Below are 19,525 nucleotides of genomic sequence, written 5' to 3'. Positions count from 1 at the left end.
AGTTCAGTTTTATTTCGTGTGCTATTATATAAATTTCTGCAGAGCTCAAAAATTAACCAATGCCACCTATATTAAGAACTGGTGGGATGTACCGTCAGCGTACAAGAAACCCCCACTGAATATCATCTTTCATGCCCAGAGACCAGCTGAACTCAGTAATATAGACACTCAGCCTATATCGATGGACACTTTGAAGCAAGTAGGTGGACACCAGATTGATTTGCTTAACTACAATCTATAAATAATAATAATAGGTGACGCTGCCTTATCTTGTATTTTCGTTGGACCAACAATAATAAGAATCAGATGTTCAATTTATACATATTTATGGGCCAACACTGCACAGTTTACATTGCTAAATTAACATCACTTCGGGTCTGTAGGCAGCTTGAAGCCGACAAGGTCTGCTGTTTCCTTCACCGTGCGTTCCCCACGACCATGGTACTCCTTGTAGAGTTCGTTGTATTTGCGCAAACTGCTAAGATAGGTTAAATATGTTTGGCCCAGAAAGATTGCCTCGTTGCGAGCCTTGCACAACTGCTGATCGGTTGTTTCGAATTTTTTGTACTGCGCCAGAATGTAGCGGGCGGCCAGTGAGTTCTTAATGCCTCCAGGATCTTTTGCCGACTGACGCAATTCGTGTAGCAAGGAGCGGAGCACTTTAGTTCCAGCCATCTTCTGAAGAGAAAAACTTTGGATTAATTATGTGCTGATTCTTAAACAAAACAATAAACATTTACGATTATGTGACTGCTTGACAAGCTTGACAAGTAACAGCTGTTTGCGGATGTGGCGTTGCCACATCGTTAGCAATACATTTGGCGATGTATTCGAGTAGACCTGCCAGACTGGCACAAAACATATGCTTATGTGCATTCAAATTTTCAAATTTTTTATCAGACGTTCGATTTAAATTTAAACAAATTAAACTCTTTTCAAATTACTGTAATCTGCAAATCAAATATCATAAACACGTCGAGCCATAAAATTGTTTCAGCAAAAGCACTTCAAATAAAACCAAAAATTGTGCTAAGAGTCGTTAGCAAAATGGAAGCGGCCGTTAAGGAACATGATGATGTTGCCAGAATACTTCTACTATAAAAATTATGAAATTTATGAAAACGCAGTAACTGAACTATAAATATAAAGCTAATTGAAAATAAGACAGAAAAATGAAGTACTTCGATTGAACGTTTATAACTAACGGGCAGCAACTTTAAATGGTGCAAGGATCTTTGCAAAATGTAAGCCACCTCTGTACCATCCGACCGAGGGGAAAATATCATTATAATTGAACATAAGATGCGAAGTTGATTATGGATAGCAAAGTTCGTATAAACAGTTTGATAAGAAGAAGAAGAAACATTTCTTACTAAAATTCTATGAGGTAATACTTAATTAGTATTTCCTAAAGAGAAAAGAGCAAAAATTATTTCTATAAGACGTATATTCAAGGACGAAGAAGTGAAGTTTAAAGAGCTTTAGAAACGTAGGCTATAAATTCTTTTCGAGCTTATTTAAACGGCGTTTTCTATACCATTTTTAACATTAGTTTTACAAATATACCCATCTAATAAAACTATAATATTTCTATAATTATGGGTATAAAAAATCAATATATTACAATAGTCAATTATCTCTTTACCTGTTCCTTAAACTTAACCACACTCGCACCCGTTGAAAATCAAACGTAACCGCAGAAAATTCTCAGTTTTCGCACTTCTATAAATGGCGCTGCTGGTCAAAAACAGTTCACAGTTCACAAGTATCATGAAGACCGACTCATACAGCTACGAGGACTTTCTTTGGTTACCGAAATTTAGCTATTATATCTGCGGCTATGAGATACTGGAGGCAAAAATGACCCGTCGCCGCATCCTGATGCAACTATTCCACTGGACGTGTGTGGTAAGCCACGTCTGCTGTGTGGTGACCATGTTAAAACGTCTAATCGAGTGGGATAACATTGGAAACGATTTCCTACTGATAGCACGCTATACTATGCAGTTTACCTATGTAATCAACTCGAACATCAAATATGTAGTTGTGCTACAAAAGCAGGCAATTCGAAGGTTAAATGGTAAGCTAGCGGCGCTTTATCCAGAATCCAAGCAAGCAAGGATCGATTACAGTGTCAACGATCATTACTGGCCCCGTCCACTGCGCGTATTCGTTGCGGTATATTGCATATCCTCAGTGTTGGTAATAGGACAACCCGTCCTGATGTCGGTTTTTATTTATATAAGGACAAACCACTATCCCTATTTGCATTTCTATCCACATTACACATTAGATCCGCAACAAGATCCATTGTGGAAATACTTTGCCATTAATATAGTGGAGTGGTTGCACAGCGATTTAATGATTGTATCCAATTTGAGCACTGATCTCTGGCTGGTGCACTTTGAGATGCAGATATGCATGCACCTTGATTATATTGCGAGATCTCTGGAGAATTATCAACCTCACTGGACGCGTGACTCCATCGATCTCAAATTCATTTCCCAGTTGGTGGACAGGCATGATCAATTACTTAAGTGAGTACGGCGTCTGCAATTGTCAAATTGTTAATAATATTGACTGGCATTATTAGCCTCCAGGAGGATATAAATCGCATCTTTGGTGGATCACTTTTGTTAAATCTGCTTACCACTGCTATGCTATTCTGCAATATGGCAGTTTGTGCACAGATTCAGGGACTAAGTCTAGATGGAATTACCTTAGCTGGATTTATGATAACGACTAGTTCACAGCTTTATCTCGTGTGCTGTTATGGCGAGATGGTTCAATTATTTGTAATTGTTAAAAATACTTTGATTTTTTGTTAGAATATTGAATGACGACAATTGATTTCTGCAGAGCTCAAATATCTCCCATGCCGCCTATAACAACAACTGGTCGGATGCAACGTCGGCATACAAGAAATCCCTAGTGAATATCATCTTGCGTGCCCAGAGACCAGCTGAACTCAGCGCCATGGGCTATATGCGTATATCGCTGAACACTTTTAAGGAGGTGGGTAGACACTAGAGTGATCTTGTTTACCTACAAACCAATAGTAATAACACTATTTCATAGGTAATGTCGCTGGCCTATCGCGTATATATGTTGGTCGGGAGCGCGATTAAATAAGCGGATTTTCAATTTATATACTTTTTCTGGCCACCACTGCACAGCTTATATACCTAAATGAATATCACGTTTGACTTGAAGTCTGCTTTTTTCTTTCACTGTACACCTAGGATCGTTGGCCATTGTTACTTAAACTAAATAATTAATATTTATATTATGATTATATGATTGTTGAACAAGTTATAAAGAAAAGCTGTTAACTGTGGCGTTGCCACCTCGTTACATGAAATCAAATTGGTAATCTACTAGCGATGTTCTCGAATAGCCCTGCCAGATCGCAACAGAACATATGTTTGCGTATATTTTATGCAACACATACATATATTTGTTGGCAGACGATTGCAGTGGCAAGCAAAGGCGTTTTTCTTTGTTAATTGTGGGAATATCGAGAACAAATATCATGAGCAAGGCCAGTAATAGTAAGTTTAGTAAGGCATATGATTTGATTCCTTAAATATTAACATTACTTTGGCAGTTATGCGCCTTGTTTTGTTACAGCTAAAGGGCTCCTCGGACAAAACCGCAAATGTACTAAATGCCGTGAGCAAAATTGAAGCTGCCGTTAAGGAGCATCAGCCTCGGCTTATAACGTTGCCAGAGTGCTTTAATTCTCCTTATGGCACAAAATATTTTCGGGAGCATGCCGAGCAAATTCCAAATGGCTACACCAGCCAGCAGCTATCGAAGGCAGCATTAGCTAATCAGATCTACATTGTGGGCGGCACAATACCAGAATTGGGCGAAAACGATGCCATTTATAATACGTGCACCGTATGGGGACCCACTGGCGAGCTAATAGCCAAACACCGCAAAATGCATCTCTTTGATATTGACGTAAAGGGAGGCATCCGATTTAAAGAATCCGATACGCTGTCCGCTGGCAACGATTTTACTGTGATCAATGTTGATGGTCACAAGATTGGTATTGGAATCTGCTATGACATTCGCTTCGAGGAGATGGCGCGTCTATATCGCAACGATGGATGCGAGATGATCATATACCCGGCAGCCTTTAATATGACAACAGGTCCTTTGCACTGGGAGCTTTTGCAAAGGGCGAGGGCGAACGATAATCAGCTCTTTGTGGTGACTACTTCACCAGCCAGGGATACGAGTGCAGATTACGTTGCCTATGGTCATTCTATGATTGTGGACCCATGGGCCAAAGTCCAAAGTAGCGCTGGCGAAGGCGAGCAGATTTTGGCCGTTAATATTGACTTTTCTCTAGTGGAGCAAGTGCGTCAACAAATTCCAGTGTTTAGCCAGCGTCGGCTTGATCTTTACAGTACAGATAAGAAGTCCAAATGATTGATATTGCATTTATGTTGTCTTAAAATAATAAAAATTGCATGTGACCATTTCCATGGTCGGAAACGTGAGTGAGGCATTTGAGTACTCAGCGGATGCATGTTTTTGATGATTTTCCCATATGCTATAAATATATTCGAAAATGCAGTTCAATTATTCAGTTCAGTACAATTATTTATTTATTTAATCAAAAAGGCGGTCCCCGAAAGTTGCCGGCAACAAAGAGTTGCCAGACTAGCGTAAAAAGAAAATTAGTTCAACCATTTTGAGTAAGGTATAAGAAGTGTTGGTAAATATTGCTAAATGAATAAATAATGAATGGTTATAAAAAGAAGATTGCCAGCGAAATATCATCAACATTTATAAATTAATACGTTGAAAAGACTGTTGAACTGATGCCAAAATATGTTGATTGGGTGAGGTAAGAAACGGAAAATTTGCGAAAATAAAATAGCAAAATGCTTGTGATTTTCTTAAATCGAGTACAAAAAGTATTTTACAGAAAGCGATGGGCAGAAAGGCTGTACAACACCCTAACAGCCAATTCAGAAAATATGTATATCTTTATTGGCGGAAATGGCTGATCTCCTCCTGAGCCACTCTTTCACAACAGTATGATTAGTGGCTGTCTGATATGTTGAACGAATTCAAATTAGAAATGTTCTTAAACAAAACATATGCTTGTCTTATCACTTGTTACTAAATATTTTCTATTTGTTTGACGAAATCATTGAGAAGCAAAAAAAAAACCGTTATTTTTTAAGTAATAGTAAGTCGGAAAGCCATATGATTTGGGAATCATAATCATCGGCTCATAGTTTTGCCAGAGGTGTTTAATTCTTACTTTCCCAAGAGCGCAGAGCAGATCCCTAATGGCTACAACAGCCGGCAACCACCGAGGGCAGCATGAGATAATCAGGTATACATTGTGGGCGGCACAATACATGAGTTGGGCGAAAACAATACCATCTTTAACACGTGCACCGCATGGGGAACTTCTGGCGACTCGACCTGGGCGCCGTCGGATTTACGGAATCCGATAAAACATCCGCTGGCAATGATTATATTGAGATCACTGTTGATGATCAAAAGATTGGGATTGCAATCTGCTATGACATTTGATTTGATGCGATTTTGACTTATTTTTTTATATTTTAACGTTAAGACTGACCTTAAGATGAACTGGATGTGTGCATCACCTATCGAGCTCTACCGACTAGAGAATTTTATTTGCTATCAGTTGTAATTGGTAATCTTTTATGAGTCCGCTAGGCCTTTGCAAACTCTTAGTTTTATGGGCGTATGCAGGCGTTTCTATCATCGCTTTACGGCTCATAAAAGTTAAAGTAACTCCCAAGAGCGCGCCATTGCCAACGGCAAATAAATCAAATTCATTGCATTCAATTTCTCAATCCTTATGTAAATATTGTAAAACAATTTTTGCCACTTAATCAAAACAAAGTCCTAAGCAAACACTGAAAGAGCCGCATTACGCTGACAGATGGCAGTATGCCTAGGATCTAGAGCTGTGACTACTCATATCCTTTTCAACACCAAGCCAAACACACACACACACACACAGCACGTGCCAAGAGATTCACCCAAAATAATTGCCGCACGCACTTAAGTGTCAGTTGTAAATTTTCAATTTTCAACTAGTGCTCTGTGTCTTTTGCAGCGTTCCATTGTATAAGTTTTCTCTACGTTGAAGTTTAAGAATACGGCTTTTTCCTTGATGGTCACGAGGCATGACATCAGCAGAGAATCACATTGGGTTCAAGTTGTTTTTTGCGCTATTTTCTCTTTGAAGTTGTGGTCATAGTTAGTCCTGTCGGCAGCTCGTCTCGAGTTTTTTGCAAGTTTCCAATTCATTTAGTTTGATTGCAAGCCAAACCAAGTCATCTCAAAGTTTTTTGCAGTTCGACCAACCCGTTGCGCATTACTTGCGCTTGTCAAATGCTTTAAATACTATTACTAACTTATCAAGCTCGCAACTCACATGTCACAGATACATTTGTAAGTTCGACTCGACTTAAAGTTATAACATATCTAATATCATTAATACTTTTCTAAATAATTATGTGGATTGAACCTTAAGAATCGAACTAATTTTTACAGCGGAATTCTAAGAACAAATTCGCCCTTATGAATCTTGAATTTTACTTAAGGTTCAATTTATACGCATGCCTACATAAAAAAGCCTTTTTAACAACAGCATTTAATTCTCTGTTGAATTTCACAAAACGTATAAAACATTTGGCACTCTGACATTGCCAAAGACGTTTCATTTTAATTGAATTCTTTTTGGCCTTTTGCCTTTTTTTTCTTTGTTTTTTGCATTGTTTTCGATTTATTTGGTGCACGCACGCGGTCATCGTCTGCCATTTGTGAATTTCATTCTTGGCTAATTGTGGTCTTCGATTAGTAGTTAAGCTTTGGTATTACTTGCAAAGCCTTTCCCATAACGGAACTCCTGTAAAGGTTCGAAATTTGACAGGGGTTTCATTTGACTAAGAGCCTTTTCGTAGCGCTATGCCAAATTGTTAGAGCTAATGTCAAGGTCGTTCAACGGGTTGTATGAGCAACAAGCAAGTTGGTAATGCCCAGTGAAACATTGGCACCGACCAAGTTCATTGAGCCTTCGAGCGCAGTAGGCTCGGGTATACGCTCATTTGAACTTATTTCATTCAATTATTTAATTAGTCAAATTAGGCGGCACATTAAAGCGCACTTTAAAATCATTTGAAGCTCTCCAAAATACGTTTATGGGGCTATGTGGTTAAGTTATCGTTATCGTTATTCTTATTGCTTAACGCATTGCACTCGTAAATCAAGATGAGCGCTGGCAAGAACCAGCCACAGTGGTATCAAGTCTGTGGTCGACCCTTTTTGATTTAAGCTGCACCCAAATTGGCTGGCACAGTGGGTGGTCCACATGTGCGCCCTGGAGGCACATTATGCTAATCAGTGGTCCTGTTGCTGGGCAGCTCTCGGTCAACTGCTGTCCAGCGATTACAATTGAATTGTCGACAGTGGAAAGGTGGCGTATGCGCAATTAAGTAGAGAGAGAAACTCATAAGCATTGTGCTTCCCATACCTTCCCGTACCTTATCTATCTATCTCATGAATAATCCACAGAGCTGGAAAACTGATTATGGTCTGCGATTATTTGCGTCACATTCGGTTAAAATATCCTCCAGCTTGAATATGTATAAGACAGCCGAAAATCTGTTGAGAAAGAGTATTTTGATTTGACTACATCGAAGGGGAATAGCTCTAGAAAATATGCACTAAATGAATGGAAAAGGAAAGCAAAATGAGACAACTGTAATACATATGTTCTCTATATTTATATTTATGTATACTTATCATTTCTCAGTCAAACTTACTGTTGAGTGATTAATTTACAATTCTCTTCTTAATAGTGGTATATAGCTAAGCATCCATATTTGCCACTACTAGAACTTTGCCAAAACTCAACAGATTGTTCAAAGCAAATACATTTTATGTTCAGGCTTTGGATAAACTTGTTTGAAGTTTATACAAACCTTGTTGAAATTTATGTCAATTAAATGAAAAATAGCATGTCCATATTATAGAAAGTCTGATCATCTGAGGTGACTATCAATTATTACAACTTTTTTTCACTAGTTGCCAGACAGAAAAGCACTTAATTTTCAATTTCGTTCTTTTTTTTCTCCAGCCATTTTTGGTCGTAATTTTGAGCTGCTGACAAAGTGCTAGCGGCACTGGTCCAAAGGCATAACCATAACCATAAGCAATAAGAGAAACAGCACAAAAAAAAAACCACGCTATTAAGCCACAAGCACCACATCCACTACTTCAACTAAAATCACCAGTCACGGACTGGCAAAAACAAATGCGACAAATCTAACGCTGCTCAAGCCAAAAGATTAATATGCGCTCTTTGTACATTGACGGCAACGGACACCACAAAGTTCTGCTGGCAAAACGAAGACAAAAAGAAAACATTTGTTTTAGTATTTTGTGGGTATTCAATGGCTGTCTGACCAAGGAGCCAACTGGTGCTTTGATTTCGCGTGTGTTTTGATTGTTTCGCCTGCGATTGTCTTGCGAGTGAGAGAGGGTTAACTGCGTGAGAGATAGAGTTAGGGATATAGAAAACCAGTTGAACGCCTTAATGGGCGGCGCCGTGACCAATAGATATTAAAAGTAAGTGTTACTGGTTGCGCGCCCATTTGATATTTCAATTTGACTCAAAAAATGTTCAGTTCAGTTTTAATTCAATTCAATTTCATACGATTGCTTTCCATTTATGGCAGTAGCACCATATTACTCATACGTTATGTGACACAGAATATAGGATGTGGATGTGTCTGCGTGTCTGTGTCTGTGTGTGTGCCTCTCTATGAGTCAAAGTCAAGGTAATGTGCTTGTATTTATGAATGAAATTATGCCAAAATGCTAAGGGCATTAAGTACACCCTAAGACAGAAAGAGAGAGAGAGAGATAGAGAATGTGTGAGAGCGCGAGCGTGAGCAAGAAACAAAATGAGCAAAACTGTGCATTAACAGGATAAAGAAATACTGTTAGCTGCTAACAGCTGTTAACAGTTAACAGGCAAGCATCTAGTGCTGCCTCGTCGGACATACGGAAACTCAGTCTACAATTGACTGCGCTACTTAACGGACGTGTCCGGGCATCAAAACAGTTACAAAATAAGCAATTTCGAAATATTGAAACGAGACGACCAAAATTGAAAAAATTATGCTTAATTATTTGGTTGCAATAAAAAACCCCTAAGAATGAGCAACATTGTGCGTAACCAAAAATGTGCAAAGGTTTTTAGCTAATTCCCTTAAAAAACATCTCGGTTACTTAAAGTCATAATTCACTCAGATATTATCGCGGCAACGTCTTTGTGTACCCATTGTTATAATCAGCCGGGACAAAAAAAAAGGAAAGAACAAAGCAATTGTCAGGCTGATAAAAAAGGCAACCGCTAACTTTTACCATTACCCGCAGGTTTGTGCAACCATAGAAAGTGATGGCAAATCAAATAGAAAGTCAGCCGCTTAGATGGCATTTGCCACTTAAGCGAATTGTTTACTTGACTCCCGCTTAAAGTAAAAATGGCTACTATTTTTGACAATTTTTTCGATAGTATGGATCATGGTATTAAAGTGAAATTGTGTAGCCAACTGACGGACTAGATAGATAACCGAAATTCACACTTATTTGAATCGGAATCGAAATCTGAGTCTTAATTAACTTTCACACATGAAATGGCAACTCAATTATGTCATCAATTATTATCACGACGCAATATGCCGGAAATTGTGTCGTCCCTCATGATTGCCACAAAATTCATTAATTCAAAATACGAAAATTGACATTTTCTGGATAAGTTCAACATAAATCACCTTAAGCAGCGAATTAGGTTAACATTGATTTATGTCCAGCTAATTTAGAAAATGGTTCAATTCTGCTGGGTTGTAATCCGGTGTTAACTATGCCAATTGTAAATATATCAAAATGTGTTTAGGTAAAGAAGTTTTATTATACTTTATTTATACCCATGAACATAATTGCAATATTAATTGAGCACCATTTGGGCTAGTTATCGTCAGAAGTCTGCTCTTGAACAAGTCTAGAATTATGCCATTTATGAATTTGAACCCTTCTTACTTAGTTGCCCATCAATCTTTTGTATTTATGAGCACAAAAGAAAGAAATTTGATTCAGGAACAAGTTGTCCGTAGGTCGTTTGCATAAATTCATGTATGCTTACCCTAAACGGCATAATAAATTTAAGCCTTAACTAAAATTTCACAGACAACAATGTGAAGAAAATGATTTTGAAAATTCAAGGTAACCATAACTACATGAGCTGAAAATATGATTAATTACGAGAGGCTGAGTTCTGGCAACGACAGTATGCTTCATGTGTGAAATGTGACCAGGAGTCAAAATGTGTCGAGACCTTGGCAAGTTCGTTACAGGCTATTGGCATACGTGCCAGAGAAATAATGAGTGAATTATGAGCTCAAAATATCGTTTATTACAGATGTCTTTAAATATAATATTCCAAATGTTTCGCCATTTGAGCCATGGCTTAGATCGAAAGAACGGCCCTTAAATATTTTCGCCACTTGCGAAAGTTTTGTCCTGCGGCACACAATTTTATCAGTACTATGCAAAAACAAAATGCCGCACAAATAAAAAAAAGTTTTTTTGGCCCACAATCAAGGCCAACAATAATCGGAAACCAGATAAACTTGTATCTAGGTTTATTAAGAACTCTGTGTTGTCTATTTATAGCAAACATATGTAGGAGGTTTCCATGGATCATTTTGCTTTTTTTTTTTTTTTGTTTTTCTTGAATCGGGAATTTGCTATATGATGTGAGGGACAGGCAATTAAATTGCGCAGTTGAGATTACAAAAGTTGGCTATGATTTCTGGTTGCCACCTGTAGCAGCCGGGCTTTCCAGTAGATGAGGGAATGTAGTCGCATATTATTATGCCAGGCAACTCGGATACAATTTAAATTCATTCTTGAGACTAATGATTTTTAATGTTGTTTGCTTTACAGGCGAATGCGCAATTTTGCGACTGTTTGTCGTCTGGGTCGCTCTTATCAGCCATGTGCACAAGCAGAACGAGAACCTCAACCATAACCACAAGTCGGGACACTCAACACTCAAACAGCAGCCCGTTCTTAGACTATATTAATAACAGTGATAAAAGGCCCCATACTCAACTGGAGGCTATAAGCCACACCCACAATTAATTGACAACTGGCAAGAGAATGATGCAAGGCGTTGATTTTGCCACCGACAGTGTTGACGATGTCCTCAATCAATCATTCATGGCTCATACGTTGCCAAATGCCAGGCCTAGCCTTGGTAGTCTGGGAGTTGGTGTCGGTCTCGGCCACGGTCTCAGCCACAGTCCAAGCCCCATTCAGAGTCCCAGCCCGCAGCTGTTGTTGCTGCACAATGACAAACTTCTAACACATGTCGCTCAAATGCTGAACATCACGACCGAGAATTTAACAAGCCTGCTTAGCGCAAACATCACAAACGGGAATACAACAAACACAACGACGACAACCACGTATGGCATCTACGATGAATCCACCACGCTGCTCATAGTCCTAACTATCTGCTATGCGCTAATCTTTGTCGCTGGCGTACTTGGGAATCTAATCACCTGCATTGTCATATCACGGAACAACTTTATGCACACGGCAACCAATTTCTATCTGTTCAATTTGGCTGTCTCTGATTTGATATTGCTAGTCTCAGGTAAGCTGAATTAAATCCCACTCGGACTATAGGGCGTATGCTTAATATATGGTACGCCACTATCACATCCGGTTTCGTCATTAGGCATACCGCAGGAACTATACAATTTGTGGTGTCCTAATTCGTATCCATTTACGGACGGCATTTGCATAGTGGAGAGTGTCCTCTCCGAAATGGCTGCCAATGCCACGGTCCTAACAATAACGGCATTCACCGTGGAGCGTTATATTGCCATCTGCCATCCGTTTCGGTAAGTGAGTGCCTGCATTAAGGGTAATATAAATCTACTCAATAAGTGTAATATATGCTTTCTTAATTAAATCCAAATTGTATGGTATTTTTCGATAGTATTCCTTCAGCATTAAGCCATTATTTATTTGAGCATGTATATTTATCACACCTCTGCCAGAAATAATACATGTAATTAATGCATATCAATACCATAAAGTTAATGAGTAAATCAACATTGGATCAAGGACTTACAGCACTGTTAAGATAATAATACGCAAACACTCTGGCAATAAATATGCATATTAAATACTTATCAACTTTTTGTTGATTTTGTTGAATTCAGCAATTTTCTTTTTATTCAATGAAAACAAATAGACAGCGAAATCCCTTTCTTTCATTCATGGTATTTTGGTATTCTGTAGCTCTTTCGTTATTTCAGTTTGGATTTCATTCATAAAGTTCCAGTTCATTGAATTTAAAAGAACGATGAACGGTTTTATGTTGATTAAATAAATGTATTTAAAAGATACAGTCGGAAAAAAGAATTACCAAAAACATGTTTTATTATTAGAAAATATTACACTAGTCACAAAAGTATTTAATACAATTGGACTTAAAGTAAAAGTGAACAAATCAATATAGTCAAGCAATATAGTTATAGTTATAGTTATCAAAGCATATAGCTTAATCTCAAATCTAGTTAGTGCAAAATGAAGTAACAATATTTTAAATTTGGTTTGTTTATATGTATTGTCAGCATAATTATTTTTCTGAGTGTAGAAAGTATATTTTATTTTAACTAGAACAATTATGAAAGCATGATCTGATTCCATTCAGAAGCTATAGAGCTGAACTATCTAAACTAATCGAATTAGCCTGTCGTATAGTTATTGCATGTAAGTCTTTTAGTGTTCAATTCCAGTTATTTTAATGCTTTAACAGTTTACTTATATATTAATAACCTCTACATAAATATAACATATATTTACAGATAAAAAGAATAAGTAATTTTATGGTAGCTATGTGCGTTTTAAGTCTTGCATTAAAAATTAAGTTGATGTTATGTTATATATATCGAAATGCATTCTGAGAGGTGTGCAATCTCATTTTAATGGGTAACTTCATTTACAGGCAACATACGATGTCCAAGTTATCGAGAGCCATCAAATTCATTTTTGCCATTTGGCTGACGGCGTTTTTGTTGGCACTGCCGCAGGCAATGCAGTTCTCGGTGGTTAACCAGGATAATGGTGGCTACTCCTGCACGGTGTGTAACGTTGATGTTATGATTGGCATTAAGAGCAGCTAAGAGTAAAATATTCACATTTTTAATAGATGGAGAACAATTTTTATGCCCATGTATTTGCCGTCTCAGGCTTTATATTCTTTTGCGGCCCCATGACGGCAATTTGTGTGCTCTACGTCTTGATTGGAATGAAACTGAAGCGGAGCAGACTGATGCAATCGCTGCCACGGCGAGCCTATGATGCGAATCGTGGCCTAAATGCGCAGAGTCGTGTCATCAGAATGTTGGGTAGGTGAGGAAAAATCAGCAGGCAGCAAAGCGCTAAGCAACGCCGTCAAACTTTTCTTTTCTGTTTTTTATGAATATCTACATTAAAGGGGCGTTCAATTTGAAATTACTGTCAACACACACTAAGCCACAAGCCCACAAGCAAACTCTGTAAAGTGCTCTTTGAACACTTTGCCAAATGATGCGCATACCATGTGCCATGTGGGCTGCCAAACCAACCAGACAAATTAATCAGATGGCACCCACTCGCCGATACCTAATTCTTTATATGGTCCCTCTTTGCAGTAGCTGTAGCCGTTGCCTTCTTCCTGTGCTGGGCGCCATTTCACGCCCAACGCCTTATGGCCGTCTATGGAGTGTCGTTGATTAATGTGTGTCGTTGCCAGGATGCCTTCAACGATTATTTTCACATTCTCGACTATACATCCGGTGTGCTCTACTTTCTGTCCACCTGCATTAATCCGTTACTCTATAACATCATGAGCCACAAGTTCCGAGAGGCATTTAAGGTAATTTGCCACCAACCCCTTGCTGAGCAAATTGTATTTTGTATTAATTGTATTTCCTTGCAGATCACATTGACACGTCAATTTGGCCTGGCGCGGAATCATCAGCAGCAGAGTCAGTACCATCACCACAACTACAGTGCACTGATGCGACTCCAGGGGTCGATGCGGCTGCAACCCGTTAGCTGCAGCAACAACAATAATGCCATGGAACCGTATGGCTCTTATCGTGTGGTGCAGTTCCGTTGCCGCGAAGCCAGCCATCAGTTGTCGCTGCAGGACAGCATCAGGACCAATAACACAACCACAACCACAAACAGCACTAGTCTTGCAACGACTATCAATAGCAGTGCTGCTGGTGCTGGTGGTGGTGGTAGTGGTGGTGGTGCTAGTGTTCGGCGTGTTCGCAAGTCGGACTTGTATGCAGCTGGTGTGGTGCCTAAGAGCATTGTGCCACATCGTTTGTTGCAGACGCGTCTCTCCTCAAACTCGCATTCGCTGCTCGACACGGAACTGGTCGAAGTGGGTCGCCGTGGGAAATGCGCTCTGCTTGCCACCAACAATGGACCGCTGCTTTTGGCCAACTCTCAGCCGGAGGAGGTACAACCCCCAACGCGATTGAAACTGTCGCGCGTTATCAGTCGGCGGGATGAGGCGACGTACAGTGGCAGCAGCAGTCTGCCCGAGCAGGAGACTTGCCACAGTGCCACAGAGATAACCGCAACAACGACGACGGGTGGCGAGGTACGCAAATTTCAGTGGCGCAAGAAGCGGCAAAAGCAGAACGTGGCCAATAACAATGAGAGGAGCGAGGGCAGAGTGGGCTATGCCACGCCCAAATCGCTGTGATAAACGGCATCAGACTTAACCGTTAGCTTTAAATTGTTAGTTGTTTAGCTGAATTAATGTTTACAAATAGTTAGGTAGCAACATTGTTAACGTTAACGCAGTTTCGATTTCTAGTCAGCCAATAGCCGACAAACTTTCTTCAACTTACTACCTTACTATTTGAAGCATATTTTAAATGATGTCTAAGGGGGTCGGCAGACTTTGAGTCTTTGGCCATTTGCACGGAAATTTATGGCCAACAGCAATCCAGACGATTTATGCCTAGCATAAAGTAATGCTAATATTGGCCACATGTTGACCAACTGTCCTCGTCCCTGCCACTTGTCTATCAACTTGAGTGCAGCACACAATTGTTTGGGGGGCAACAAGTATGTGTACTCTGAAAACAAATAAAGCTCTTACTTACTTACTTGCACCGAATAAAACTAAAATGATTGACTTGCTTTCTTTCGGCTTGCCAGTCAACTTGATATCCCTGTGAAAGTTGCAGCACATTAATATTTTTCCTTGCAGCTCAGCAGAGATTTTTTCTGCCACTCTATTAACTTTGCCATCCACTTTTATCAAAGTGAATTTTTTTTTAACAGGCGGGATTTCTTTTGTTAACGAACAAGGCGTTCAGTTCATTTTGCAGCTTGAAATTATTGAAAACTATTCCTCTTAAAAAGTGTAAGTAAAGTTTTTAAATTGGTTATTTAAAAAATTCTTTAAAATATGTGTATACCAAAATAAATGGCAAATATCTTAATATTTGAAAAAGTGCTTGTACAACAATTTTATTGGTGTGGTTAGATCCCATTTTCAATGATTTTTTAAACTTCGAAGCATGTGATTTAAATATCGCTAGCCACAAGCGCCGAATCTAAAGCATACATCTAAATCGACATAAAAAAAAAAGAATTCATATTTATAGCAAGACGTAAAAAGCACATTTTGAATTTTAAGCCTAAGCCAAAAATTCCATTTAACAGTTCATTAACTTCGCATAAAACTTGACTTTGCATTTTCCGAGCTGAGCAAACTGTACTTTTGCCTTCACCAGGGAAACGACATGACTACTACATTTAATTTCCGTTCAACTTTCGACATTCTCCTGCAGGAGCTGGATTTGAAAGCCACATGCCTTTCTCGAAAACTCTTTTCAGCCTCAAGTGAAAGAGATTATCAATCAAATTTACTTTGTGGTTGAAAGGCAGCCAGTTGAATACCTCCAGCTCTCTCTCTCTCTCTCTCTCAGTTTGTATTGTATACTTGAGTCATCTATTTCGAGCATTATGCACAGACATTTTCAGTTTATTATGTATAAAGTATAAAGCAGAAAAGATCTACACACACATAACATTGCATACCATTGTCGTCTGGCAGCACGTACAAGCCGTATAAAATTATGAGAGTTTTGTATCTCGTTAGTTGAGAAGTTCATATTTAGATTTTGAACCCACAGTTAGTTAGTCGTCCTTTTTTTTTTAGTTTTATTTGTTGGCTCTTGTTTGCACTTGACGAACAGACAGCAACCACAATCACTTGACCACTTTAATTTGATTCACCTGAATACCACACAATTTGCTCTTAACTGTGCACTGAATTGCTAAACTAACATATTTTAATGGGTTCTTTAAAGACGTTGTCAAAGTATATAAAATACGACAAAGAAAACAAATAAAATAACATCTACTGTACTATAATCTGAATAGATTCATCAATTTTCTTCTATAGTTCATAGCCTGAAGACAATGGCGAAGAACTTAAATGATGTTTACCCCAACTGTGCTTTCCTGTACTATTTGTATATTTGGTTAAATCTGAAATTGATGAATACTCTCGTTTATCACAACTTTCGTAGCACACTTTCATAAAAGTAAGAAAATTTCAATTAAAATGCAATCAAGTCGTCGTCGAGTACACAGCAAAACCACAGTATATTTTTCAGTTTGTTTCGTTACAAATTAAATTGAAAATAAATTTTTACTACGGAGTGCACCACAAAAATTGCTTCTGTCAACTAATCCAGTTGGAAATCATTTTGACATCTTTAAATCACTAGAAGAGTAAAAATTTAAAAAGCAAACCAACAAAAAAAAACAGCTTTGCAGCTGGCATCAACTTTTGTGTTTGTTGTTCTTTTTTTTTTTAGAGGTCCCGCCTTATATTTTTGACAACAAATTAAACGCAGGCTCCGGTCACAGTTCAACAAACTAAAAGTGTTTGTTTTATGGCCTCCATGTACTTGAAAACACAAATACACACACAACAAACTGATGCAGATAGAGGAGAAGGCGAAACAAAAGGGAAAAAGCGCAAAGCAGACATCTAAAGATTAGCTGCAGCTTGGCTAACAACAAGTGTAGGGCCAAAAATAACTCAAATTGTGCGAGCACAATTGCAGCCGCACAATAAAGACGCTCAGCCTTGACCAAGGACCCGTGAACTAGCAACCACCAAACGAATAACTAAGCAACCAACCACCCAGTCCACCCGACCACTTGACTATCGAATCCAGTCAGCCTGATGTCTCTTTATGTTTCTGTGTCTTGTGTACATATTTGGCCGTTGTATTCCTAGTCACAACATCTCATAATAATTAGTCGGATTTGCGCAGCCTGCAGAGGCTTTAAGATTGCTTTAAAGATGTAAACTGTTGAGCGTGTTATTGTCTGGCTGGTTGTCCTTCTTCAGCAATTTGTTTGTCCCAAAATGCTGTAAACGCCATCTGCCTAATATCCGGCTGAAACGTGTCCTTTGTAATCCATTCGGGCTTTAGTGTCGCAGCTGCCCTCTGTCGACAACACAGCCCCGCACTCAACTGAAATTTATTAAACAAATTTACGCGTTTTCTTTCTCATTCGCAATAGATGCAAACGTGCGCGAAGACTGACTGAAGTTTGCCCTTATTCTATAACCCCATATATATATCTGGTGTAAATTACGTCAGTTATTGTCATAAAATTTATCTTTGAAAATTATTGAAATGATATCACATGAAACAAGGGAATTGAGTAAAACACGTTATGCCACAGACTCTCACTTTTAATTTTTATTTATTTAATTTATTTAAGCAAGTCATTATGTTGTTTAAAATAAATCATCAATTTTCTTTAAGATATGTTAATAGTTAATTTAAAAATAATAAAGTTAAATTAGAAAATATTTAGTTGTCTATTAAGAATATGTTAAATTTATATATCCTAATTCAACATCCTCCTTTTTGCTTTCCATGCAGGATATGTTTTATTCGTTGGGTTTGCTGAGGCATTTCTCGCCAACTAATAAAAAGCAATGCAACACAAAACTTTTGCACCATACCAGTGAAATTAATTAGGAAATTGTCAACAATTTCAATAATCAATATCTGTATTAAAAGTTTGTTAATTAACCCTGGTTTTTGCCTCTGCCAAAACTTTCGATCTTTATTCAGCTGTAACAAAGTGTCGAGCAAATTGAACTATACACCAAAACTATTGAAAATACCATTAAAAGCAAACAACAACAAATAAAATATTTTAACAAATACTACTACCAATCAGCGAAATGAAAACTGCAAATTGAAAATGACACAAATGCATTCTTATTTTGAGAGATATAATCGGGAAGACAAGTCCAATACAAAATGGTCAAATTAATTAGTGCCAATCATTAGCAATTGATAATATATTTTGTTGTCAACCTTGTGGTTTTAAAATGAAACAACTTGATAGCTAAATAAAAAAGATTCATATTAAATTTGTATTTAATTGAAATGTTTAAATGATTGATACTGCACACACATTAAAAAATAAAATAATTTTAACTGAAAATGTTTAAGCTATAAAAATATATGTAAATTTTTGCATATTTTGATAAATTAAGTTATTAAGTTCATACATTGATGGGATTCATACACTAATGTGGCATTTAACAGTAAGTTTATCATTCAACCAATAACCAAAATCGGATAATTGACCACAATTTTCAACCGCATTTTTCTACTGCGAATATTTTGTTCTTACTTGTCCACAAAATGGCGAAACAACCGCAACCGAATTATTTCGTTGGTAGACTATAAAATGTTATTAAATAGAACTGCGGGGGTCGCTCGTTAAAAGTGACATGTGTCTGCAATGTGGGGACACATCCGTTTTACAAAGGAACATAAACTAAACAACACGCAAACCAAATTCTCAGCTGACTTTAAATGTGTTTGCCACTTGCAGGAATTGCTGTTGATGTGGAAGTCGTCTATTGGCTGATTAGCTTACGGTCTGCTGGAGCACAACGAGTTAATGGTTTGAGGAAATTGGTATTTAAGCTATGCTTAGATAGCTTTGGGTTAGCCCAATTGTTGCTCTAGAGCAACACTTAGTTAGAATTAGCTATGCAGACTCGGCATGTGGCCTGGTTGCCGAGGTTTGTGTCACACATTTGCATGGATGCTAATTGACATGATTTGGATGGGGACAGAGGCTTGTTACTATAGCTCAGCTGTCGTCGTCTGTGCTGATGCCGAAATAGGCAGACAAATGAATTCAAACATGAGGCAACAAGACATTGAGCTGGCATAGGTACAAATGAACATCAATTCCATTTAATTTCGGAAAAGTTCGGGCAGAATGAATTGACAATGTTGCAAGTAATTTTCTGCTGTCAGTTTTGCCGAGTGAAATATATCAAACTACTTCTTGACCTTTTCATGGGTAG

General features: G+C 38.2%; 4 protein-coding genes across 4 annotated transcripts; 3 read left to right on the top strand and 1 right to left on the bottom strand.

Annotated features, from left to right (window-relative positions):
• Nucleotides 1–309: 309 nt before the first annotated feature.
• LOC6563300 (protein FMC1 homolog) lies at nt 310–786 on the bottom strand. The gene is made up of 2 exons (XM_001989843.3): nt 741–786; nt 310–678 (listed from the first exon to the last, which is right to left on the bottom strand). The coding sequence occupies exon 2, from the start codon at nt 673–675 to the stop codon at nt 367–369; it is 309 nt and encodes a 102-aa protein (XP_001989879.1). The 5' UTR covers nt 676–678; nt 741–786; the 3' UTR covers nt 310–366.
• A 937-nt stretch (nt 787–1,723) lies between these two features.
• On the top strand, nt 1,724–3,132 carry LOC6564373 (odorant receptor 85f). Its single transcript, XM_001989844.2, has 4 exons — nt 1,724–2,537; nt 2,594–2,795; nt 2,860–3,015; nt 3,079–3,132. Exons 1-4 carry the CDS (start codon nt 1,729–1,731, stop codon nt 3,130–3,132), a joined length of 1,221 nt encoding a protein of 406 aa, XP_001989880.2. The 5' UTR covers nt 1,724–1,728.
• A 293-nt stretch (nt 3,133–3,425) lies between these two features.
• On the top strand, nt 3,426–4,511 carry LOC6564374 (omega-amidase NIT2). Its single transcript, XM_001989845.2, has 2 exons — nt 3,426–3,551; nt 3,608–4,511. The coding sequence occupies exons 1-2, from the start codon at nt 3,533–3,535 to the stop codon at nt 4,438–4,440; spliced, it is 852 nt and encodes a 283-aa protein (XP_001989881.1). The 5' UTR covers nt 3,426–3,532; the 3' UTR covers nt 4,441–4,511.
• A 6,505-nt stretch (nt 4,512–11,016) lies between these two features.
• On the top strand, nt 11,017–14,853 carry LOC6564375 (neuromedin-U receptor 2). The gene is made up of 6 exons (XM_001989846.2): nt 11,017–11,731; nt 11,816–11,981; nt 13,094–13,229; nt 13,298–13,496; nt 13,782–14,005; nt 14,069–14,853. Exons 1-6 carry the CDS (start codon nt 11,233–11,235, stop codon nt 14,849–14,851), a joined length of 2,007 nt encoding a protein of 668 aa, XP_001989882.1. The 5' UTR covers nt 11,017–11,232; the 3' UTR covers nt 14,852–14,853.
• Nucleotides 14,854–19,525: the final 4,672 nt, after the last annotated feature.

Source organism: Drosophila grimshawi, unplaced genomic scaffold, assembly GCF_018153295.1.
Source record: "Drosophila grimshawi isolate 15287-2541.00 unplaced genomic scaffold, ASM1815329v1 contig_311, whole genome shotgun sequence".
Classification (NCBI taxonomy): domain Eukaryota; kingdom Metazoa; phylum Arthropoda; class Insecta; order Diptera; family Drosophilidae; genus Drosophila; species Drosophila grimshawi.
This window is presented reverse-complemented; position numbering and strand designations above follow the sequence as displayed.

Bases quoted from the DNA above. Each gene is read 5' to 3' on its own strand.
- LOC6563300 (XM_001989843.3), bottom strand. From the start codon at position 675: ATGGCTGGAACTAAAGTGCTCCGCTCCTTGCTACACGAATTGCGTCAG.
- LOC6564373 (XM_001989844.2), top strand. From the start codon at position 1,729: ATGGCGCTGCTGGTCAAAAACAGTTCACAGTTCACAAGTATCATGAAG. The intron at 2,538-2,593 runs GTGAGTACGGCG...TGGCATTATTAG, and splicing joins AGGCATGATCAATTACTTAA to CCTCCAGGAGGATATAAATC. The intron at 3,016-3,078 runs GTGGGTAGACAC...ACTATTTCATAG, and splicing joins CGCTGAACACTTTTAAGGAG to GTAATGTCGCTGGCCTATCG.
- LOC6564375 (XM_001989846.2), top strand. From the start codon at position 11,233: ATGATGCAAGGCGTTGATTTTGCCACCGACAGTGTTGACGATGTCCTC. The intron at 13,230-13,297 runs GTGTGTAACGTT...CATTTTTAATAG, and splicing joins ATGGTGGCTACTCCTGCACG to ATGGAGAACAATTTTTATGC. The intron at 14,006-14,068 runs GTAATTTGCCAC...ATTTCCTTGCAG, and splicing joins AGTTCCGAGAGGCATTTAAG to ATCACATTGACACGTCAATT.